At 52.2% G+C, this 23527-nt stretch overlaps 9 protein-coding genes across 9 annotated transcripts; 5 read left to right on the forward strand and 4 right to left on the reverse strand.

The window, feature by feature from the left end:
* Positions 1-59: 59 nt before the first annotated feature.
* On the reverse strand, positions 60-1466 carry AYO21_09478 (hypothetical protein; the record flags this gene model as incomplete). Its single annotated transcript, XM_022659412.1, has 1 exon — positions 60-1466. One exon carries the CDS (start codon positions 1464-1466, stop codon positions 60-62), a length of 1407 nt encoding a protein of 468 aa, XP_022508265.1.
* A 2054-nt stretch (positions 1467-3520) lies between these two features.
* AYO21_09479 (hypothetical protein) lies at positions 3521-3994 on the forward strand (the record flags this gene model as incomplete). The annotated part of the gene is made up of 1 exon (XM_022659413.1): positions 3521-3994. One exon carries the CDS (start codon positions 3521-3523, stop codon positions 3992-3994), a length of 474 nt encoding a protein of 157 aa, XP_022508266.1.
* A 1980-nt stretch (positions 3995-5974) lies between these two features.
* Positions 5975-7192, reverse strand: AYO21_09480 (hypothetical protein; the record flags this gene model as incomplete). Its single annotated transcript, XM_022659414.1, has 1 exon — positions 5975-7192. One exon carries the CDS (start codon positions 7190-7192, stop codon positions 5975-5977), a length of 1218 nt encoding a protein of 405 aa, XP_022508267.1.
* Positions 7193-9269: 2077 nt separating this feature from the next.
* On the forward strand, positions 9270-10564 carry AYO21_09481 (hypothetical protein; the record flags this gene model as incomplete). The annotated part of the gene is made up of 2 exons (XM_022659415.1): positions 9270-9476; positions 9542-10564. 2 exons carry the CDS (start codon positions 9270-9272, stop codon positions 10562-10564), a joined length of 1230 nt encoding a protein of 409 aa, XP_022508268.1.
* A 1623-nt stretch (positions 10565-12187) lies between these two features.
* AYO21_09482 (hypothetical protein) lies at positions 12188-13989 on the reverse strand (the record flags this gene model as incomplete). Its single annotated transcript, XM_022659416.1, has 6 exons — positions 12188-12200; positions 12260-12303; positions 12405-12710; positions 12774-13519; positions 13579-13882; positions 13942-13989. The coding sequence occupies 6 exons, from the start codon at positions 13987-13989 to the stop codon at positions 12188-12190; spliced, it is 1461 nt and encodes a 486-aa protein (XP_022508269.1).
* A 904-nt stretch (positions 13990-14893) lies between these two features.
* Positions 14894-16583, forward strand: AYO21_09483 (hypothetical protein; the record flags this gene model as incomplete). The annotated part of the gene is made up of 4 exons (XM_022659417.1): positions 14894-14938; positions 14994-15818; positions 15917-16359; positions 16460-16583. The coding sequence occupies 4 exons, from the start codon at positions 14894-14896 to the stop codon at positions 16581-16583; spliced, it is 1437 nt and encodes a 478-aa protein (XP_022508270.1).
* A 475-nt stretch (positions 16584-17058) lies between these two features.
* Positions 17059-18055, reverse strand: AYO21_09484 (hypothetical protein; the record flags this gene model as incomplete). Its single annotated transcript, XM_022659418.1, has 6 exons — positions 17059-17285; positions 17351-17527; positions 17615-17660; positions 17714-17766; positions 17850-17919; positions 17972-18055. 6 exons carry the CDS (start codon positions 18053-18055, stop codon positions 17059-17061), a joined length of 657 nt encoding a protein of 218 aa, XP_022508271.1.
* Positions 18056-18381: 326 nt separating this feature from the next.
* AYO21_09485 (hypothetical protein) lies at positions 18382-20677 on the forward strand (the record flags this gene model as incomplete). The annotated part of the gene is made up of 9 exons (XM_022659419.1): positions 18382-18573; positions 18626-18707; positions 18776-18889; positions 18950-19114; positions 19171-19218; positions 19274-19661; positions 19719-20093; positions 20178-20233; positions 20298-20677. The coding sequence occupies 9 exons, from the start codon at positions 18382-18384 to the stop codon at positions 20675-20677; spliced, it is 1800 nt and encodes a 599-aa protein (XP_022508272.1).
* An 817-nt stretch (positions 20678-21494) lies between these two features.
* AYO21_09486 (hypothetical protein) lies at positions 21495-22979 on the forward strand (the record flags this gene model as incomplete). Its single annotated transcript, XM_022659420.1, has 1 exon — positions 21495-22979. One exon carries the CDS (start codon positions 21495-21497, stop codon positions 22977-22979), a length of 1485 nt encoding a protein of 494 aa, XP_022508273.1.
* Positions 22980-23527: the final 548 nt, after the last annotated feature.

The raw sequence follows: 23527 nt of genomic DNA on the forward strand, positions 1-23527 counted from the left end.
GTCCGTCGATTCCTGGCTCTCTTACCAGGGGACGCGCTGTTGTCAGGGGTGGTCAATAATCAGGCGCCGGCATAGCTGAACTCGAATTCGTTGAACTTGATCTTGCCCGAATATGGTTCGCCACTGATGAAGTCGAGAAGCATATTCCTCAAACTCAACTGCCGGTTTTGAGGAAGATACTTCACCAGGTTGGCAATCCCGCTAGCACGCCAGTGACAATCCCGCAAATTCAATTTTTGCAGTGCATCTCGCACTGTCACTGTCCCAGCACTCGCCAAGCGTGGCTTTGCGTCGCGATAGTTTTGGCATATCATCCAAAGCAGGTCGGCCACCGCTTGCTCTTTGCCTAGATCATGCTCGACCAACAAATCTTCAATGTAACCGACGTAGGCGTGGATTGCCACCTGCAGTGCCATCATCTTGGACACCAATTTTAGGTGACTCTGCACTTCCAATACTCCGAGGACTCCACACATGATCGAGATGAGGATTAGGACGCACCGTTGCTGTGCGATGAACTCGTCGATGTCGCCATAGACACTCACACTCTTCCCTGTTGTCTCCCGGAACAGGAACTCATGCACCCTCAAATCCTCGACGACATAGGGGCCTTTGTCTTTCAAGGGTAACAACTGCCTATCTTTCCACATCCGATCGACGTCTCTGAGGAGAGACTTTAGCCACCCCAGTCGCATATTTGCGTCTTCTCCTCCCCACATCCAGCTCGCCTCGGGGTCCCGATAGATCCCCTCGAACCAAAGTGCCTGTTCCTCTCTCAACCGATCGTGGAGGCCGTCTTGCAGGCCTATCTGACGGATGATGTCCCTACCGGTCCTGAAGTGAAGCACAGCCCTCTTACGCTCTCCATATCGTTGCTCAAACGACGCAAGACTGATGATGGACGTCAAGATCAGTTTGAGATCGGCGTTGGAGCCAAGTTCCACGTTTTCCCGAAGAATTGTGATTGCTTTGGTCTGGTGCTTCAATGCCGCATACTCCAGGGCCTTCTTAGTGGCCGGCGTGGCGTATTTGGCATTCATGCGCAGTTGGTGCAGCGCTGAACGAGCCATCAACGTATGGAAATGAGTCAAACATGAACCCGCTTGATACTCCCAGGATCCTTTGATCGAGGGTTTTATCTTGGGAGACAGGGCATAGGCGGTTTGCCAGTAGCTGTTCTGGCCGTAGAAGTGAAGGAGCTGGTTTGTCACTCCATCAACCTCGATGGGCAGTGTCTCGAATGGGTCGACGAGGCATGCTGATATTGCTTTAGGCGCAGGCGGTTTCGGACTGTTGATGAGATGCCGCGATCTGACACTTTGGGTACTGTACGAGGTCGTACTGCGAGCCTTGGGTCCCTGGGAATTTCCAGCAGCAGAAGCCAGCTCATCTTCGGACGTATCCACGTCGTCTGTTTCCCAATCTGTCGGGGGTGTCTCCGTACCATACAAGCTCGATTCCGGCATGGTTACGAGCAACCCGGCCCCCAACTTACAACTCTTACATCACCCTTGCTTCGTTGAATACAAGGTTCCGGCAGGAGTGACAACCAGGGTTCTCATGAGAGGGGCTGGAGTTGAGGAATGCGTGAGAAATCGCGAGGGACGAAACGGGGTGCGGGCGTCCTCATACGAGCTTCGTCAACGGGGAATAGGCGCTCGCTTGCCGGCCGAAACATCCAACGAAACGCGAAATGGTTCGACTCGTTGGGAGTGCCCCGCTTAGACTTGTTGTTCACTTGGAGACGGTTCGATGTTGACGAGTTGATGACAGCCACTTGTTTGCCTTCCCAGGCTTCCCGTGGTTTGGACTTGGCCGAGTGTGAATAGGTTGCTAAGCCGGACTGAGAGGGATCCCGCCTTTTGCGAAGCCCGAAGCCGCCCCAATCTGGACATTTAGGCATGTCGATCGTTAACTAGAAGCCCTAGACCTCGCTTAGAGAGATGGTCCCCGTCTTTCAACTCGCAACTTTTGTCACCTACTGCCTTCCCCTCTCTGACCGACTGTCCCGCCTCGCCGCCTCGCCCACCCAACGGCCAGAAAGCTTGAAATTGTTCTTTCGATTCAAAAAAGTATATTTCGGTCAAGTCGATGACAATGTTGCCGTCGAGTCAGACACAGACACATAATTAGGGCGCCTGGACAGGGTTGTTTACGAGTAGCTGTCGTCTGGCCAGGGCGCCACGGCTGCTGCGATACCGGTCGTTTGAAGTGGTGGAGTGACATAGACTCAGTACACCGACAAGATCTTCTCAGGCGCGGCTTACGGCTCTCCTCCCGAGGCCGAGGAGAGAATGCATTCCCATATACAAGGGGTCCAAAAAGATTGACAACATGAAAAAGATAAGAGGCAGAAACACAGACGATGGCCCTGGAAGACGGTGACAACATGTATGTAGGTGCCCACTTGTGTTCCTCTGCCGTGGCATGGTTTTAGGTCGTCGTAACAGAGCATAAGCCCGGGAATCTGTGGTACCAACATAGGTACCAACGCATCTGCGACGGCATGGCTTGAGGGCCTGTGCCGCAGTAAACATGGTCCTGATGGGCCAGATGCACGATCATGGAGCCCGTAGGGGAGAAACCGCCAACAGGCGCTCGAAGTACGGGGTCCCGAGTACATATGTCGCGCGTTCGGCTCGCTTTACGGCACGACGGTACTCGAAAACCTCAACCAACCACGACGACATACATACCTACTTGCTAGGTACTCGGAACATACAACTAGGTAAACAGACATGCAATTTATTCTCGCTGAATCACGAGATGGTTGTCGATGCATGGCAGATCATATTATGCTGTAAGGTCGGTATACTCTTCTGGGAGACTTGTCAGATACCGAGGTACATATTACGCCCATCTAACAAAAGCACCTTGCTCGTCCTCCTAGAACGATATTGGAATGCTCTTGAGCATCACGCCTACAGGTAGTGGTTCTGCTAGACTTGTCGTCATTACCATGGAGACTGCGCAGATGGCATCAGGGCCTTCCTGCCAGGCTATTCGATACGAGTAGGTGACTAAGTACCGAGTACAAAGACGAGAATGGTGATTGGGGGCTGCGGCGATTGGCGGTTAGTCGCCTAGGGTGCCTGGCAGGGCCTTCGACTGATGTTAGGTAAATCTGGCACTCCTGGCTAGGTGTATAGGTACCTACTTATGTACGAAGGTACTGTACATAGGTATACGAGGGTGTAGCAGCATGAGGGGTCGAAGGGGCGCGGAGAGACAAAATGTTGATCCCCTCCCCGCTGGAGACTCGGCGGCAGGCACCAGACGGCGGAATTCATCATTGCGTCGAATCGTGATAATTTACCAAAGAAAAAGGTGTCACGGGCACTTCAAACCAGGTTGTGTTTCATGTATCAAGGAGACTACCACAGCTCCATCTCCTCACTTTACGACTTACAGGACAACACTTGACTGCGCGGCGCTTGTCTGCGTCTGCGTGTCAGTCTGTATCTCTTATCTGTATCCCTGTCTCTGTCTCTGTCCCTGTGACTGTGACTGCGAGATCCTCATGGAAGGCCGCTGCCAATGCGGGCAGATCCGGTTCCGCACGCCCCTCCCGGAACCCCAGGCGCTGTACATCTGCCACTGCACCGAGTGCCGGCACCAGTCGTCGTCGACGTACGGCATGACGGCCATCTTCCCCTTCTTCGACATCGCGGCGTTTGCGCCTCATCCGGGCGCCATCGCCGTGTACGCGCGCCCGAACCCGCACGGCCGCACCGAGGGGCACTTTTGCACGGCGTGCGGGAGTCGGCTGGTCCATGTGGCTGTGTCGTCATCGTCGTCGTCGTCGTCGACGTCGCAGCCGCGCACCCTGAGCGTCAAGGCGGGCTGTCTCGACGGACTGTCCAAGGAGATGATGCGTCGCGCGGTGCACATCTGGACGAGGTCGGCCGTGGTGGATATCCCGGAGGATGCGGTGCAGTATGCGGAGGAGCCGCCGGGGGGGGGGTTTCAGGAGGAGGAAGCGGCCGGCGAGTGAATTAAAGAAAAAAGGTGACTGAAGTCAAGTGAAATTGGGTTGGATTTGTATTGCTTCCGCGTTTTGCTCTGAATTTGAATGAACTTGGGGGGTTTTGTCGGTTTGATGGCCCCTGGCGCGGCGAGGGGAGGGATAGTAAAGGTCTCTTCTTCACTATTTAGCGACTGGAGAGGCGAGGGCTCGACCCTGTCTGCTCTCTCGGAGGCACAGCTCATCTTTGAGCCAAGCCAGTCGATTCCCTCAACCTCGACTCAGCGACCACCACCACCACCACCGCAGGCAAGAATCTCGCATTGAGATGACATGGGATGAAAATAGGCCCAGCATTACAGGCTGTACGCTGACCTCTGTAGACCGAGCCTGATCATGACGACGTCTCCAGCACCGGCGCATGCGCTAGTCGCGGCGGCATCTTTTTCTTCTCCTCCTTGTTCTCTGGCTGCGGCTGTCCTTGTGCTTGTCCTTGACTCTGCTGCGCACCCCCGCCGGCCTGCCCCCTTGACCCACCTCGACTGTCTCCCTCACGTTCGTGTTCTTGTCGCCGTTTACTCTCTGAGATGTCGTATTCCTCTTCGTCCCTGTCCTTGCGGTCGCAGCACCAGCAACACATGAGCATCAACCAATTCACGAGGTCGAACATTTTTGGGCGAGTTTCTCCTTTCTGCCCGTAGGTGTCGTTGAATATTTTGGCTCCGTTGATGTTTTGCTAGCCCTGCGAGCAAGCTTACCAGCCGACGAGTCTGCCGTGCCCTGGCCCGATTCTGCCTTTGTGCTCTCTCCTGTGCTGTCCCTGCCTGTCTCTGACTGTGTGTGTTGGCGGTGTGTTGTGCTAGAGAGAATGAACAAAGTCAATGTCGACAATCTATCGATCTTGGAATTAATCACATGACCAGACTCGGTACAGGGGGCGTGATTTGGTATTTACACACCTAATTGTGGAGAATCCTTGCCGCGTGTGTCAGGTATGTAGGTAGTGATCAGTACTCAGTTGCCAGCTAAGTTAGTATGACGGCTTGTGAGGCCCAAAAGAAAATGGAGGTTTCTTGGGAACGTGTCCGATCTATTCTGTAGAATTGAAGTGAAGGAGAGTTGAGGGAAACGATGGAAAAAATTGCTCGTCGTGGAAAGATTGTAGTGAAAAAAAGGTATTGGTCGAAACCCCGTGTACGAGGTAAAAGTGTCAAAGAGAGTGTGTAGGGGGTGGCTGTGTTGGGTGTTGGGCGAAATCCGAAAAAAAGTGAACAAAATTCTCCGATCGGGAAAGAATAACGTATTATTCTTGTCTCCTGTTTGGATGGATGATGTGTTTCAGGTCTAAACTGTGTGGATGAAAATGTGTCTCAGGAGACGTGGAGTGAATCAAGACAGCCTTGCACTGCCTTGTTTGTCTGTGGGGAACCCAAGCAGTGAAAAAGCGATAAGAGATAAAAAGGGGCGTTGTTGCCTTCAAAAAAACAAAGTCAGCCTTGCCGTTTCAGATGCGAGGGACCACTTGAACTGCATCGATGTACCGATGATATCGTACACGTGTATCGAGCACGACAAACAAGGACATACTAGGTAAGTAACTCGGTACGTGTAGTCCAGCAATTCAAGCTCCTTCTCATGATATGTTGACGCGTCCTTTCCTTTTGGTTTCACGTGGCGATGGAGACAGGACAGCAGGCGCGTATGGCCAGGTTGGAAAGGCTGGAAAGTCTGGATAGGTTGGCATACACTCGGGTGCAGTCATATGGAAAGGCACAAGAAAAGATCATCTGCAACTGTCCAGACCGGCAACTGGTTCCAAGAATAAACATTATGTACGAGGCGTGATGCCCAATAAATCTCCGTGTATGTATGTGTATGTGTACGTGTGTCTGCTGCTTGCTGTAAACTCCCGTGGGGTTCTATTGCGTATCCAGGGTCGAGAAAGGTCGTGGACGTACAAACACGGGCTGTTCTCCTCCCTTCTATCCCATCGTCCTACCTCCGTTTCTCTCAGACATAAATGTAGCAGAAAGGACCCGCGGTCGTCCACAGTGCGTCCTTGTTCTGTATCGTCTGTCCCAGACTCCCCATAATGATCGGATCGGTCAGCTGTCCGGGCGGGCTGTTGACGGGATCCAACGTCGAGGTGCCCCCCGCAAAGGCGTTTCTTCTGTTCTTCGGGTCCTGGTTCTGCCAGATCCACCAGGTCCGGTCGATCTGCGCGTGGTGCAGGAAGAACGTCGGCTCCGCGGGCGAGGCGAAGAGGTCGCCGCCCGGATCGCCGCCGGTCGTGAAGTGGCCGCCTGTGTGGACGCCGTAGAACCCGACGCTGAAGTCACCCTGCATGCGGTTCTGGAACGACAGAATGTCGTTGTAGTGCGAGATCAGGTCATACGAGTCCGAGTCCTTGGTCCAGTTCGAAGACACCCAGGATGAGATGTCGCGACGAAGACAGCGAGGGTTGTAGGCCAGAGGGTCTGGATTGGAGTAGTTGATGATGCCCGGGATATCCAAGGTCGGCGCCACGGGACCCAAGTTGACCACGTAGTCCTTGAAGGGTCCCGTGTTCACACAGCCACCGCCAGACCCGGGAGGAATGCAGTTGATCTGCGTGGGCAGGCCTTCGGTGCAGCCGTGGGGCTCGTAAGCACCGTTGCCCGACATGCTGTAATCGCTGCCGTCGAACAGGGGTGAGTGAAGAGGATCAAAGGCGTACTTGCCCCAGTTCCAGTACGGTTGATATCCCGTGTAGCCGCATTCGTTTCGAAGCGCCTGTTCAAAGTTCCACGTGAAGGTCCGATGCCATGCCAGGAAGTTTGCAGTCCCGTGGATGGACAGGGTTTGGTTGATATGGACCGCGACAAAGTCGTCGTACCGGGACCGTGCGCCTGCTGCAAAGTTGGGGTCTTGCGATGGCTTCGACATGAGGCACAGCTCCGCCGCAATGTACGCACGCCTCTCGTCTTTGGAGAGCGTGGACCATTCTCTGCGTACAGCCGCATTGAGCAAGTTGCAACTTCCGCCTGACGGATTCGTCACCTGATAGAACGCGAGGTTGACAAGACCTTTGGCTGCTAGGATATCGGTCTGAAGAGTTGAAGCTGGTATGTAGATAGAGGCAGTAGACACATCCGCATCCCGCTCCGACAAGTCGTTCTCGACAGGAGCTGGTGCTGCGCGTGTACTACCGATGGCCAACAAAGCCGGAAGGAGAAATTGGAAATGCATGGTGCAAGGGTATGAAGAAACAAAGCTCTTTCAAAGAAAGTCAAGGAGTGGACGGTCGACACCTAAAGTCAGGTTCGAGCCAAATAATAATGGAACGCTCTTCGCGGAGGCAGATTTCCCAGAAGAAGAGAAAAACCTGGATCCCCGCTGGTTCCGCTGCAGTTATAACGGTCTTTATTGGGGCATCTATAGCTGCCACGAGGTTGTTAGCAGGCCACGCGAGACATTAGCCAAAGGAAATGAGATGGTAAACGTTGACACGCGGCAGTCGATAGTCTATCTCAGCTCGCGCATAAGCATCTCGGGTATTTAAACAACTATCGAAACATTCGTCGGAAGTCAGAGCGAGACTCTAGCGAGATGCTCTCCGGTAGGCATGTTGAATAGGCGACCACATCAGTGAACTTTAAGCGGAGACGATCAAAAGCTTCATGATCCATGGGGGTAAGTTGTGTGAAGTGGTGTGTGAGAATGGAACCCTGCATGGAGCAGGTACTCGTAGCATGATGGGGCTTTGTGCCGATCACTGCCGTTCATGGGCCCTGGCACCCAGGCCATGATGACTGATTTCGGCAATTGCACCACAATGCAATACAAGACATTGACAGGGTCTAGAGATTGCAGGTGTGTATATTGGGGCCATGATCAAGACGCCGACTCCGAAGCTAATATCGATCAAACGCAAAGAGAGTGAAGAATCTGGTGTCTTGAAGTCCAGAGGTACTTTCTACCTCGAACTGTGCGTATACCTGGGTGGAAGGTTCTACGGTAGGGGGGTTAAATCAACGCGGGATGCTTCGGAGAGATGGGATTTTGCTGCGGAAGAGATATTCGGCTGAGGGCAGATGGCCACGTTGGTCATTTGGAACGTGCCGAGCGGAACGAGACGCTAAAATGACTATCCGGGGTAGAGTTTCGGTGACTATACCATAAGTGGTATAGCTTATCTCTAGCGCAAAAGGCTAATTCCAACCCTGCCAAGGACTTTTTCTTGCACAATGTCTCTCCTGCCCAAGTGCTGTGCGTGTGTGTCTTTGAGAATCTCGTACTGCACGAAGTATGAGTCGCTGCATTGTCGGGCTGTTCCATTGTGACATCGCACTCTCCTTCGTCCTTTCACAGGGCTCACCAGCTATTATAACCCACACGAAGGTCATTCACCATGAAATGCCTTACTCGACTATCACGAGTCACTTGCGCCGAGGAATGCCGAGCTTGGTTACCGAGTACATTTCTGTCCCCTCCAGCCCGGGGTCTATCGCGCTATACTGCAACCTTTTGTCTGAGCGTGAGGAGAATTCCAAGCATAATCCATGCAAGCACCATCCAGCCCCTCGGAGCTATTGTACTACATTGGGCTAAAGTGATCAAATATTATTGCACAATATTAATGCAAAGGCAGCGCCTCGACCAGATGTCTCCACGCTCCCCTGCACCGCTGTTATACCCTTCAGGGCAAGATTCATGCAGTCAGAAAGTGAGTTTTCCCCTGGACCAGGCCCTGATCCACTCCTACGCTGAAGTGGCAAATCGACTACACATGTGGACAGGAAGGGAAGTGTCGAGGTCTGTAAATCTTCTTCTCGCCCGAGTACAGCACAGAACGCTAGGGGTATTTACCCAGCGCGAACAATGCGCCGGCGTTCTTGTCTCCCTGTTTTGGTGGGTAGTTCCAAGTTGGCGCTCAATGGGATTATAGACAAGGCACAACAACCACACCAAAGGCAACAAAATGCAACCAGGACTAGACCAAAGGTGAGTCTGTTGAGCTTTTGAAATAGCATAGCTCCTAAGGTATCAAGTGCCGGCCAGGTCTCCCGGCCCCCAACCGAGGTTTGTCTGTGTCTTGAAACTGCAAAAAAGCGCAGGACCTCAGGAGGAGGAGCTCCGCGGTTCATGTCCACAGGGGAGCGAGCTCAGAATGAGTGTACATAGCCAACTTGAAACTACAAAGAGCTTTGAACCATCTTGTTCTGACAATTTCAACCCCGTCAATCTCGCATTGTCCAGATGTCACAGGCCACCTACAACTGCCTTGCCTGGTTGATGCGACAATTGACACGCCTTCAGCAACGCCATGGTTATTTCGGGTCTTTCTCAGCTTTTGGAGAGGCAAGCCGCTGCTACTCCTCAATACAAGGATGAATCCAACGCCGGCGCCCTGCTCGCAATACACGGCACCTTCGGTGGCGTTGCTATCCTCACGGTTCTCCTTCGCGTCTTTGTGAGAGCGTTCCTGCTCAAAAGCCTCGGGACCGATGACTATGTTATGATAGCAGCTGCGGTTAGTCTCCTGAGACGCATAGCCCTCCACCCCCGAGCATTTTCTCTAACGGACTATTCTACCAGGTTTGCGAGGTCGGCGTCATTGTCTGTTTCGTGGGCGAGAGCAATGCTGGGCAACTGGGGAGGCACCCAGCGCTTGTCAGCTTGCCTGATAGCACTCTCTTTTCGCACTGGCGGTTCTTCCATTCCATCATCATCATGGTCGGCATAAGCCTTGTCAAGATCTCCATCGCCTTCTTCCTGCGCAGATTTGTGCTCAGCAAAAACCACCAGCGTTTTCTTTTGGGGTGCATTGTCTTTCTCGTTGCCTTTACAATATCCTGCGCAGGAACTCTGATCTTCAACTGCGGCACGCGTGTGGATGCGAACTGGAATTTTGGTCTACGGGCGACTGGACAAGCCAAATGTTTCAGCAACAACACGTTTACAAATATTGGTATTTTCAACAGCAGCGTCAACATTGCCACGGATGTTCTTTTTGCACTGCTTCCCATACCGGTGGTGTGGAAGCTGCAAGCAAATCTGCGGACAAAGCTGACTCTATGTTTTGTCCTAGGCTTGGGCCTCTTCGCCTGCGCCTCAAGCATTATCAAGACGGTCAAACAGGCCCATGCCCTCGAAGACCCTGACTGGACCTTTCACGATTCCTTCTTCATGTGGAACAACATCGAGTTCAATATCGGTATCTTGGCTGCTTCGTTGCCTTCGCTGCGTCCGCTGTTTGCCAAACTTCTCGGTGTCACGCAGCGATTCACGTCGAACAACAGCCGGAATCGTGCAAATTATGGGTACAATGCCGACGGGCTTGCCTACAATCGAAGCAGAACCGACAAGCGCTCCTCTCACAAACCCGCCAGCCAATACTATCAATTCGATTCGCGGCAGTCGACCGAGCTGGGAGAGCTGCAGAGAGGCGCGAGCCAAAAATTACCAAAGGTCACCAGCACGGTGAGCGCGGGCGACGACAACAGCGACAAGATCATGTTGGAACAAGATTTTCACGCAGTCAGCGGCGAGAGTCCGTGGGCGACACCGGTCCCCGGGGCCATCACAAAAACCACGACTGTCCAGGTCTCGAGATACTAGCTGGAGGAACGGCTCACAGCACGAGCGGCAGCACGCACTCAGACGAGCATTCATTGTACAAGTATGGCTTGGACCAGCTCCACGATGTCCCAGAAGATCACCTTTTTTTGGTGCAAGCGGGAACGCGAACATGACGTTGAATGGCCATGATTATAACCAGAGGAGCAAGAGACTCCAGCCATTGTCGGCCGGGCATGGTGACGAGGAGGCAGCAGTAGGACTGCCTCTGCATGTATATATATATATATATCTGTACACGATACCTTGGCATGTATAGCCTTTCCCTTACCAGGATGTATGTATATACATATATATCAAAATGTTCCTACCTGTACGAACCCCATGTCATCCAACTTCCTTTACCTCAAGCCACCCACGTTGGATTCCCGATTTCTACCAGTTTATGGTGCAAGGAGGTTGGGCCTGATCAAGCTTCTCGATCTACGAGTAGTAACAACAACTTCTGTCACTACCACCAGTTACAAGGTATGTGGGTAAGGGGAACCTCGGCACGCAAATCCCCCGTTGTTTCACCGGGAGCGGGTCGACGGGTCGAACAAGGTTTGAAACGGCTTGTTCGCCAACATTCTTAGGCTTGGAAAGGGCTGGGCCGGGCATGCCGGGCCAGGGAAATTGAACTCCTATTCAAACTGCCATGCATGCCGGCCTTGCAGGGTCATCCTTGTCTTCTACTCAAAGGTCCAAATAGACAGGAGTACACTACATAGAAGAAAGGGGTACGATAGCCAGAAAATCTTCAAACTAGCTAATTACCACGTTCAATTGCTTCGACAGAGGAGAGGGATTGGTGGGTCTTTTGCCACAGTCGGTTAGGCTGTTCGCTCGCTACCAAGCATTGTCACAGCAGCCAGCGCGGATGACATCAAGGCTGAGCTCTTCGGTCAGGGTGATCGTGATGCTGTGATTGCCCAGCGCAGGATCGAAAGACGGTCGCGGGATCGCGCTTTGCTACGTATGTCTGTTGTTTCGGCACCTTGGCCTCGCTGGTCGGCTGAGCGAGACCTTCCGTGATGGCTATGTGTTGTGCTCCGCTTACGGCCATGCTCGTAACTGTCTTCAATGGAAACGAGAAAGCTGAATTCCGGTTGTTGCACCTGTGTTTATGAGATGCCGGACTGGACGCTGTCGGCATCGGAAGAACAGAGCCACCGAACCGAACAATGGAGATAAATGTGCATGGCCCCGAGATATACATGGTGCATAGCGAGCTGTTGCATTCCTCTCCCGAGTCACATAGCCGGGGCATTCGTCGGATGTACCACGTGGGTGCTGAATCATTTATTTCTGATCGATACGGAATATTAATAACTCAACACTTTGTACCGAGGACGGCCCAGTGGCCCACTTGAAGCTCCAACTTCTCATTCACGTCTGCGTTCTCTGCCAATTGGATCCCTTCAAGGTGACCTCTCCGCTGCTGATATCCCCGCAAGCCTTGGGCACTCTGACGCTGTCTATCTCTTTCAAAAGAAAAAGGCAGCTTGGATGCTCTTCAGCGACAATTGTAATGCCCATTCATTTCAAGCACAGCCTCAAATCTAGAGACAGGAGCCCGTGACACAACTCATGTTGCCAAGTAAAATGCAACATGTATCTTCGACATCAATATGTCATGCTGGGCATACAATGTCAGATTATCATTTTCACGCACCCCGGTCAGCACTGGGCACTTACTTGAGAAATATGGTCTTGACGTCAGTGTAAGCCTCGATGCCCATCTGGAAGACGCCCGTCAGTCAGTCAGTGAGTTTTTCACCGCGTCACACACACAATAAAGCCAATGAAGATACAGATTGGAGAGACGTGACAGAAAACGTACCTTTCCCAACTCCCTGCCCCAGCCGCTCTGCTTCATACCACCAAAGGGTACAGTCACGTCAACCATAGTGCAACAGTTGATGCAGACTGTGCCTGCCTCCACTTTTGCAGCAATGCGCATCGCTCTGTTGACGTCCTGTGTAAAAACAGCACCTGCCAGACCGAACTCGGTATCATTGGCACGGTTTAGCACGTCCTCTTCCTCTTCAAACTCGTTCACCACGACCACAGGACCGAATATCTCCTCTTTGTATATCCTTGCAGATGGCTTCGTGTCGACGAAGATGGTCGGCGCAATCCAGCAGCCCTTTGAACAGTTTGATTAGCCACGGCGCCCCGTTGTTGACGACGATTGAAGGTGGGAACTTACCTTGTCATATATTGGTTTGCCCCCTGTCACGAGCGTGCCCTCGCGGGACCCGATGTCCATGTACGATTGCACTCGGTCAAACTGGACCTTATCTGCCAATGGCGGAAAGCGTGTATCGTCTGAATTTGCATCTTGCCCAAAGGCAGGCGTCATCTGTTCGAACAGGGCCTTAAGTTTGGCGACGAAAACTTCCTTGACGCCCTTTTGGACGTACACACGGGAGCTTGCAATACAGGCTTGACCACTGTTGCCGAGAATACCCTGCATGCACCACTGGGCAGCATTATCCAATTGTGCGTCATCGAATATAATACTCGGACTCTTGCCTCCCAGTTCCAGCGTGACTTTCTTCATGTTACTGGTCGAAGCCATCTGAGCGATCTTCTTCCCAGTTGCCGAACTTCCGGTAAAGGAGATCTTATCAATGCCGAGATGTGAAGCCAATAGAGCTCCAGTTGAGCCGGGGCCAGTAATCAGGTTCATGATTCCGTCTGGTGCCCCAGCCTCTTGTAAGATCTTGCCAAAGTAGACGGTGGTGAGTGGCGTCTTTTCGCTTGATTTCACAATCATGGTGTTACCAGCTGCGAGACAGGGGGCACCTTTCATGGCAATCATCACAAGTGGTCCGTTGAAAGCGTTCACGGCAGCGCACACGCCTAATGGCTCTCGCCTGGTCATTCTGAGGAAGCCGGTGCCTTCCTGCGGCCACGCTTCGCCAGAGAGCTTGTCACACCAGCCAGCGTAATCTTAAAGGGGGCGTGTCAATTCTTGGTTTATGTCCAATGTCATATTCGGGACTACTCACACCGGAAGACATTTGCGGCCATGGGCACCTCAAATCCCAGTGACTGCGCTACTGGCTTCCCTGTACACAGTGCTTCGAGGCGTGCAAACTCTTTCGCATGGGCTTCGATGCGATCTGCGATTCGGAGCAGGAGCGCAGCCCGAGTAGCAGACGAAGTCTCCTTCCAGAGTTTGAACGCAGCTCTCGCAGCATTGACGGCGTCGTCCACGTCATCTTTCTCTGCCACATGGAGCTCCTCTGTAACAGGTGTATTGTCCGTAGGCGTGTAGCACGACATGCGCGTAGCTGACTTGGAGTTGACATACTACTCGCCAACTCGTAAGTACGGAAATGGGTCAGGCCAATAGCGTGTGTGATTCTTACCTGCCCGTCAATGAACAGTCTTGTCTCGAAAGCCGGTATGGAACCCATGATGGCTGTGAACGCTGTGACTCCAAGCTAGGTGCTTCAAGTATGAAAGCAGTTACAACAACAGAGTTAGAATGGTGAAACGTAGAGTACTTCTAGACTCGACAACGACAACCTGGCGATGGAATATTGATTGTCAATCTTCCACCGACAATATCGGCGTTAAACATCGTGGCCGAATGACCAGCTTCTTCCAACGGACGTATGAGTCTCGCTACAGCTCGCAACGAACATGATTTCACTGCACTCACGGTGAATTTGCTACAGACTGCAGGAAGTACGCGTAAGGTAACAACAACTCGGATTTAGGGACTTTACTAACCCCAAAAGCGGAAGTGGATGCAATGACTCGCTCTGGGAGCCCCAACGCCGAGGTGGAGAAATGGGCTATAGTCCCTTAGCGCCTTGGCATTTATGCCCTATTTCGGTAGCGAATACTAATGTCTCCACGTTACCTGATATTTACTGTGCACTGTGCTATACGGGACCCAGTTAGGCCGATCAACATCCCGGTCTCTACGCGATTCATACTCCCACAGAGGAGACCATTCGACAAAAGTGCATGGAGAAAGGTGCGAAAGGTCGCGAAATGACTGTAAATTGTCTGTTACCTCTTCGAGACTCGGAGGACTGAGTCAGTTCCTCTTCACCTCACTTCCATCAATGGTAAGAGTCAGCTCCATTACAAAGTCGTGGGTTGGATGACCTGATTCTTGGCTGAGTATGGTGGGGGAAGAGAAGGTTCCGTCTTTTTGGACAACAGGTCTTGCCACAGTATAATACGCTCGATATTAAAGATGGACCGACCGCTGTTGAGTATTTGCAGTCTGCAAAGGCGCGATTCGTATCTTTTCGAAACATCACGAGCTTTGGCCTTTTCTGTTCCGTTCTCACGGGTGAAAAAAGCATGGCTCCTTCTGCCTTCCTCCTCAGCGAAGTGGCCTTTACACTCGTAAGTCTCGTCGCCGTGAGCATATCTGACGTCTCGATTACTGACTCCCGAACAGGTCCTCGTGAGTTTGGTGGGAGTTGTATTCTACAACCTCTTCTTCCACCCTCTTCGTCGATACCCCGGGCCAAAGTTGTGGGCAATCAGCAATATTCCCTGGAATTACTACAATCTCCGTCTATGTTTGCCGTTTAAAATCCACGAGCTTCATCAGAGATATGGTCCTGTTGTTCGAATCGGTCCCAATCAACTCTCGTACAACTCGGGGGCGGCATGGAAGGAAATTTATTTTGGCACCGGTACCCACGAGTACCTGAAGGACTTGCACCGAGGATTTGGCATTCCGCAAGACCCAAACCCTAAGGAATGGCCCATGACAGTCTCAGATACACCCAGGCACCGACGGATCAGACGAGCCCTCTTGCCTGCGTTCTCGGAGCGCGCGCTGCGTGATCAGTCTCCTCTACTCAACTCATACCTTGACATTCTCATCTTGAGACTTCGAGAGCGCGCCGGGAAGGCACCTGAGGATATCATCACCTGGGTCAACCGCTTCACCGTTGATGCCCTGGGTCATTTCTGTTTCGGACAGTCGTTCAACGCGCTGCAGGATTCAAAGACCCCAGACTTGGTCAATGTTCTGATAGACTCTGTCGCATACATTCCAGTCTCCCAATTTGCCCAGCAGTATCGTTTGCAGAGATTGCTGGCTGTTTTTACTCCTGCTGGCGCCGTTAACACAATGGAGGCGTTCAATCAGCATGCGACCGAACAGGTTACACGAGTCGTCGAGCAAATGAAGTCGGGGGTAGCATCATCTGGCTTGTTCTTTAGCTACGTCATGGAAGACAAGGAGGCAAAATCCAAGATCTCCCATGAAGAGGTGACCATTGAGGGGAGAATGCTGCTGACGGCCGGTGCCGAGGCAAGAAGACCCCGGTCATTGTGTTCACACGCTGTTGGCTAACTTTCATACCACAGACTACAACGTCAGCGATCTCCGGATCCCTCTACTATCTCTGCATGAACCCCTCGACGTACAAAAAGGCAGCCGAAGAAATCAGGTCGACCTTCTCCTCCGAGGACCAAATGACCAATGAGGCTGTCGCGGCGCTTCCATACACGAATGCTGTCTTGAAGGAGACATTCAGAATATACGTGCCCACTCCCGGGACGATCCCTCGTGTCACTCCGGCCGAGGGCGCTCAAATTCTCGGTCAGTACGTACCAGGCAAGACCCTGATCGGGGTTGCTCCCTACTCTTGCACCCGCTCGCCGGCGAATTTCCACAACCCGGATCAATTTGTGCCTGAGCGCTGGCTGGCGAGCCAGCTTGGCTCACCGGAGTATGAGCCCTACTTGAACGACAATCTGGAAGCTTCGCAACCGTTTTCGTACGGACCGCGCAGTTGTCTCGGAAAGCCGTGAGTCCATGGACTTCCTTACTCTCCATACCACTGTTCAATCACTGACCGAGCCAAAAAATAGTCTTGCTTGGGTTGAGGTACGACTGCTGTTGACCAGGCTGTTGTGGAATTTTGACTTCGAGATCGCTCCCGAGTCCAAGGATTGGATGAAAGCGCATCGCCCAACAGTTGCTTGGGTCAAGCCACAACTGATGCTGAATATCACGCCCGTGCCGCGGTAGAGTATTGCCTGCCGGAGTGAATGGTGGATTTCACCGAGTCCTTTGTTCGGTTGGTGGAAAGGGCTGGTTCGCATAAATTGGGAATTACATTGTCGATAGCAAATCCGATGCCATGTATTTTTCTCCCTTTCATCGATAGACGAACACGAGAATTGTATCTTCTAGGGGTTGAGGGCCCAGGCAAGCTCTTGAGTGACTCGGTGCGACATTGCTCTTGTATTCCACCCGACGACTCGTCGGCAGTGTTGTGCAAATAGATTTCATTCAATACCTGTAATATTCCAGGCCCTTTTTTTTTCAGTCTTGTTCGTATATTATCTGTCTCAAAGTTACGATAGGAGCGAAGGAGCCAGGTTATTAGCGTTATCCTATCAAAATATCTACTCATTAACCCTGCTGATTTACTCATGAGGATGCTCATTATCCACCAAGTCCCACCTCAGATGCCCACCACTACCTACTGTACCTCAGGCACCTACCCTCGCGAGTTTACGGAAAAATTCCATGGAGTTATGATGCCGCAGACTCCCACGGGTTCGCGAATTGTTGAGAGCGACGTGTTGGGATAGGACGAGGGAATGGTGACCCCGTACGAGCGGGTCGCCTCTTCTGCAAACCAAGAGAAGAAACTTGCCGCATAGAGAACTTCGGATCTTGCCTCTGCCAGAGTCTTGCCGTTCTCAGGACAAAGTATCACGGCGACTGCAAAGCGTCTCAACTTATACGTCGCATTGGTACTCCACTGGGGGGTTTTATTTTTGACTTACGATCTTCTTGATTGGCAAGGATAAGGTCGTACCAACGTCCCAACATGGCACCTCGAGCAGATGCTGTTGTGCCGTAAAAGAACCGCGGTTGCGCGTCATGGGCGCTCTGTATGGCATGTTGGAAGTCCTGCAGGTCGCAGTCGGCCACCTGGCCAAGGATTGTTGCCGTCGCCGGATCTGGAACCTGGGTGAGCAGCAGTCCACTGACCAAGAAGACGAACCATCATACCGATGACATTGAAAGTCTTCTGCTTCCTGACCCACAGTCGTTGATGAATGCGTCTGTGATGAACAAATCTGCATTTTTCAACTATTGAGAAGTTCAACTACAAGTCGACAAGCCCAAGCCGACACATAACTAACGCGCTGTAAGCGGTTGGAATGGCTCCCAGCCTGGTCCGCGGCAGACATCCGGGCTGGTGCCAAAGAAACAAGTGCTAGCCATCGGACGGCCTAATCTGGACCTGTACGAGTAGTTGGCACTGACATCGTCATTTACGTCCGTCTTCGATTGCCCCGCTCGTCTCAGCACCCCATGAGTCAGGCTTCAACCCAGGAGTTCGCAGGCTCTAAGGCAAGACTAGCTTCGTACCACAGTACGAGTACATACGATGTACATACTCCGCCCATACCCCAGAACTTGGCGACCCCGTGGGAACTTTTCGCGTAGTCAAGCAGCCCAGCCAATAGGATCAGATGCTCCATTTGCGCGGCGGGCCAATTTGCACTAAACTAACCATTTTGGGACAGAATCACTTTGTCATTGCCCCACCAGGACACCTGGAACAAACCCGCTTCATGTATTAGCAGAGTCCAACCGATTCTTACAAAGTACGCTATGCTTACAAGAGGAATTTTTCGCTCCACACGTCTGTAATCTGATTGCGATGCGTTTCTATTCGTATTCCACCCTTGTCTAGGTATTTAAGAAGCTGCAACTGCTCTCCAAGCGACGGTTTTTGGCCTGGGAGCCTTCCTCTCCGAGACGTTCCAACCCCCAGCACGTTAGTCACAGCCATTGAACCGCAGTCATGGACAACAAAGATGTCATCGTCCACTATGAGCGCGAGGCCGGGTCCGAGAGCTCTTCCAACGACCATACGAAGGAAGAGCACGCCGCAGCATGGGAGAAATCTTCCACGGACATTGCGCAAAAGGGAGCCCACGAAGATTCCTTGACCCTTCGTGAGGTGTTCACCGGGCGCGTGGTTCTCAGCATCTTGGTCTGTGACCCGTCAAAAATCCCCGAAGCTCATATCACTAAACTGTCATCAGTTCCTGGGCCTTGCTTATTCCGAAGCCATCGGGTTTTTGCTCTTCGCATCGTTGCTTGTGACGGAATACAACACTCATTTCAGTGGGCTTTCCCCTTTTCCCCCAAAGCTCAGCTGCTGGGTTTCTGTGCATGCGCTGACCGGAAAAAAGACTCGACAAATGGTTCATGGGTCCCAATCTCAGTCATCACGGCGGCAACTGTCATGTTCTCGATCTGGGGCAGATGGTCTGACATTCTCGGTCGGCGCTACATCTTTCTCATCGGTCCGTCAAGCCTATTCCCCCCTTCATAACAAGTGATTTTTGGCTGACTTGGTAGGTTAGCGAATGTGATTGGTGTCGTTGCGTCGATCGTAGCGGCCACAGCTCAGTCGATAAACGCGCTCATTGCGGGCTGCGTACTTGCTGGTGTTGCGAATGCAGGCAATCAACTTAGTATTGCAGCAGTGACCGAGCTGTTACCAAACAGATACAAGTCTTTTGGAATTGGTGAGCCATTTTTGGCCCATTATTCGTGCGTCAGGTCCTAATCACCCAGTGTATAGGCGTCACTGGAGCCTTGATTCTCCCTACTCAGTTTGCGCCCTTGATTGGTACGGTACCAGGTTTCTCAGTTGTGTGTGGACGTTCTACTAAACAAGACGCCAGCTGGGTCATTCGTCGATCATTACGCTATAGGCTGGAGAGGCTGCTGGTGGGTGATGGTTGGGCTCTGCGGGGTTGTCTTCATAGGCCTGCTGCTTGTGTACTTTCCACCGAAAGGAGCAGAGATGAGCGACAGCGAGGAACTCCACAAAGGCGTCAAATATGAGCTTCGTCACTTCGACTGGGTTGGTGTCATACTGTTGGCCGGGTCCTTGGTATCGGTGCTGCTCGGACTGCAGTGGGGAGGATCGCATTATCCGTGGAAATCGGCCCGTGTCATCTGCACCATCGTCATTGGGGGACTTGGACTCGTCGGCTTCGGCCTCTGGGAGTCACTGGCAATACCAAAGATCCCACTCATCTCGCTTGAGCTTATGAAAATGGTTCGAGGGTAAGTTTTTGGAAGATTGATGACGATTCTTGAACCGAGACTGACTGTTCTTTTTAGATTCGTTATACCGGCCATCGCCATCGCCACGTCGGCAATGTCTTACTATGCCATGAACATCATCTGGCCCCTGATCATCTCCTCACTCTTCACCACCAGCGCTCAGACTGCCAGCTATTATCAGATGGCCTCTCCGACAGTGTCGACCATTGTCAGCTTGATCTTCCCTCCCATTGCCCAGCGGATCGGTCACTACAAGTGGCAGGCTGTTTTCTACACTATCTGCCAGGGTGCCATCACGGCTGCCATGGCGGCGACCACCGAGCATACCAAAGTCATGTCGACTGCTTTCCTCGCCATCAGCGTTGCCTTCTTGACTTGTGGAACACTTTGTATGCAGCTTTGTCTAGCAACACAGGTTCCGCCGCGCCTCCTGTACGTCTCTCCCCGTTTCCATTTCACGACGTGTTGCTTTTTTTTTTTTTTTTTTTTTGAAAGTTGAACTAACAAGCTGGACAGTGGCTCCGCTTTCGGACTTGCCGGGGCTGCTCGTCAATTCATGGGATCTGTCGTGTGTAAGTATTTAATGCCTTGTTGTTGCCGACCGCCTGTAATGATGCTAAGTTTTCTTTCCTACAGCCGCGATATACATCACCATCCTGAACAATGGACTCACAGACAACATTCCGAAGGATGTGTCGGCGGCTGCCCTGGAGACAGGTCTTCCGCAAACCTCCCTCGTCAGTCTACTCTCAGCTCTCGGCACAAATGACCCGCCCGCCATCGCCGCCGTACCCGGTATCACACCTGCAATTCTGGAGGCCGTGGGCCGGGCAACCAAGAAAGCATATAGGGATTCGTTCAAGACCATCTTCTTTGTCTCGATCGCATTCTCCGTCATTTGCACGGCAACTGCCTGTTTCATCAAGGACTTCAACGACAAGAACACAGACAATCATGTCGAGCTGAAGGTCAACTCGGCTGATAAACAAGAGGAGCAAACTTCAGACAAGGCCTAGATAGGTTGCCTTGCGCCCGTGGGTGGATTTCCAGCTCCTTTGTGAGAGAGTAGCCGAGTTGGAAATTGGACTGGGTCAGGGACTGAAGACTGTAAAGTACTCGCGGTATTGAAGATATGTGAATAAATACCCTTGTAGCAGCAAATCCTACATATGTTCCAGTCCTGACTCTCTTGATTCTCTTGATTCGTGGTAAGTCGCTATTAATGTGGTGTTATATGGCGTGAGGTCGGCGGAAGGAGGAGGGGGGCCGATATTTCCAAGAGTGAGATTGCTCTGAACTGAATTTGGGACTATCAGCCCTCTAAAAACGCAGTTCTTCCCCTGAATGCCCTGCAGCATGTCCTACTCACCATTTACTCCGTACTTTTGCAGTTAATCGACCCCAGGTACAGGATTGTTCGCCGAGCGATGGTACGACCAGATGGGACAGCCCCTGACTCACGTGGGCAACGCGTTGCCGTGACACTTGACCCGATGTGGTACTCGGGCAATGAATCATCGTCACGAGAATGTTCTGGACCTACCCCAGTGCGGCGGTGCTTGTTTTCAGGAATTCCCCGCCAAAAAGGAACTCTCCGCACTGCGGGGGCTGGTTATCTCGACTCTGTTCAAGCTGTTGGACCCGTACTGAAGTACTGAGTGCTTATTACTCGTAGGGCACGAAGGTAGAACGAGTTTTTTGCTCTTGTGTAACTTCCCCCCACACCCCGGGACTACAACAGGTCTGAGAAACGTGCGTACTTCTACTGCTGCCGGACCTGCATTGCATCTCTTTGAATTATTTGTGCAATTGCAACCGCTGTCCTTTGGGAACATGTTCACCACTTTCCAGCAACATGAGTCCGGGTCAATTGATCTGACAGCCGTGGAGAAAAAGCGCCAGCGAGATCGACGCGCTCAACAAAAGTTACGCGAGAGACGAGATCTTCACGTCAAGGAGCTGGAAGAACAGGTTGCGCTATGCAAAGAGCATCATCATGGCGGTGGTCAGAGCTCTATTGAGGCGCTAAAAGAGGAAATAAAGGCTCTCAAGCACGAAAACACCACATTGCGGGCAAGGTGCGAGAATCTGTCTGCCTTTGCACGAAGAGTCCGGCAGAATTTATCACAAGTCACGGGCGGATCTTTGCCAGAGGGCGGGGATTCGTCTGTGGATGAAATGAACGCGACCCTCGAGGATCTAGGACATGACGCCGACCCGTTGGCCCGCGTCACAAGTGTACCACCAAGTACTAGAGCCCAAACCATTGCGGTGGCTGACACACGCTCACCGTGCGCTCAGCCTTCTAATCGACTTACTACTACCGCAGTTGTTGCGACTCCAGGCTCTCTCTCAGAGAACAGCATAGACTACTCGGCGTCAGTTATCAGAGCGGGGACCACATCCCAGCGAAGTGCCGGGCTTTTCTGCGACAGAAGCCTTGATTATAGGGCTCTGACTCAGTCTCCAGCGTCTGGTGACGCCGTTTCCCCGTTTCAAAGCTCCATTCCTCAAGTTAGAGCCGCTGGTCGCCGAACTCAGCTCGCGAGTTCTTGGGTGCAACGACTCCAGGACATGGAAGGTCAACTCTTGCCAGCAAGTGAGGATGTCGATAGCCATGCTCGCCGGTCACAGCCTCTGGACAGCAGGTCTCCGACTGAAGCCTGCAATTTTCCCGACACAAGCTCTCAATGGAATATACTGCCCAATGACGACATTTACCATCCTCTTTGCCTGGAGTTTGCGCCGTTGAGCTCCCTCACTGATCTGATTGTCGCGGCGCCACTGATTCCTGACCCTGCAGAACTCCTGTTTGGCTCACGACAGAATCTCCTGGCAAATGAAATACACAAATCCTGTCGCAAATCTCGCGTTGCCGAGACTGAGCGGTTAGCCAACGGCTGGCTCTTGTACGCCTTCTACAAATGGAGGTACTGCCCCAGCAAAACGACGTTCGACTTGCTTCCCGCATTCCTCCGACCAACTCCAATCCAAGTAACGGAGAGCCATCCAGCCTGCTTCGACATGATGTGGTGGCCGGCTATGCGCACGAACACTGTGCGAAGATACATGTTGAAGGATCCGTCTTTTGATCACCGCAGTGTCATGACGGCCTTGTCGTGTTGCGCAAGAGTGAGATGGCCATGGGGGAAGGAAATTGTGGAAATGGATCAAGATGGCCGGTTGACGATCCTGCCAGCTTTTCTCGAGACGTTCACTCGCCTGGATGGCTGGGGCTTGACTTTGGATTTCATAAAAGCGTTCCCAGAAGTCGTGGATGGCATGGACCTGGATGCCGTTTTATTCACGCTCGAATGACGCCTCGCCCTTGGGCGAGTCAGCATTGGAAATAGGCATGTGGATGCCCCCATTTCGGAGCATTGTCGTCCTATTGTGAAATGGGAGGCGCAGGGATTGCGCACTGTTCTTGGATTGCTCTGCGATGGACTATTCTGTTCTATTCTCAAAAAGGGTAGATCTGGTCCTTCTCTGCTGTCGGCTTCTCATCTTGACATCTGAATGCTTATGATCATTGGTTATTGGTGCACGAATTGACGGGGCCTGCCTTTGCTTCGTAGTCTCCCAAAAATCTGTCGCTCGAATAGTTAATGACGAAACATTCAACGAGACTGGAATATCTAGCGCTGACTATACCCTTTTCCTGACCTATTCGGGTTCTAATATTTTCCAAGCAAGCCGAGTACCAACTGGCTTGGGCGAATTGGGGACTTGTTTGCAACGATTCAGCAACAAAATGGAGCTTTGGAGGGTTGAGTCATTGATTGATTTCCTTTCCTTGTTTGCCCTCAATGACCTCGCAAACCTCGCCCCGTCTCGGATCCCCATGACGGGTCGCATTCACACTT

The sequence above is a fragment of the Fonsecaea monophora genome (genome assembly GCF_001642475.1).
Source record: "Fonsecaea monophora strain CBS 269.37 chromosome Unknown Scaff94, whole genome shotgun sequence".
Classification (NCBI taxonomy): Eukaryota; Fungi; Ascomycota; class Eurotiomycetes; order Chaetothyriales; family Herpotrichiellaceae; genus Fonsecaea; species Fonsecaea monophora.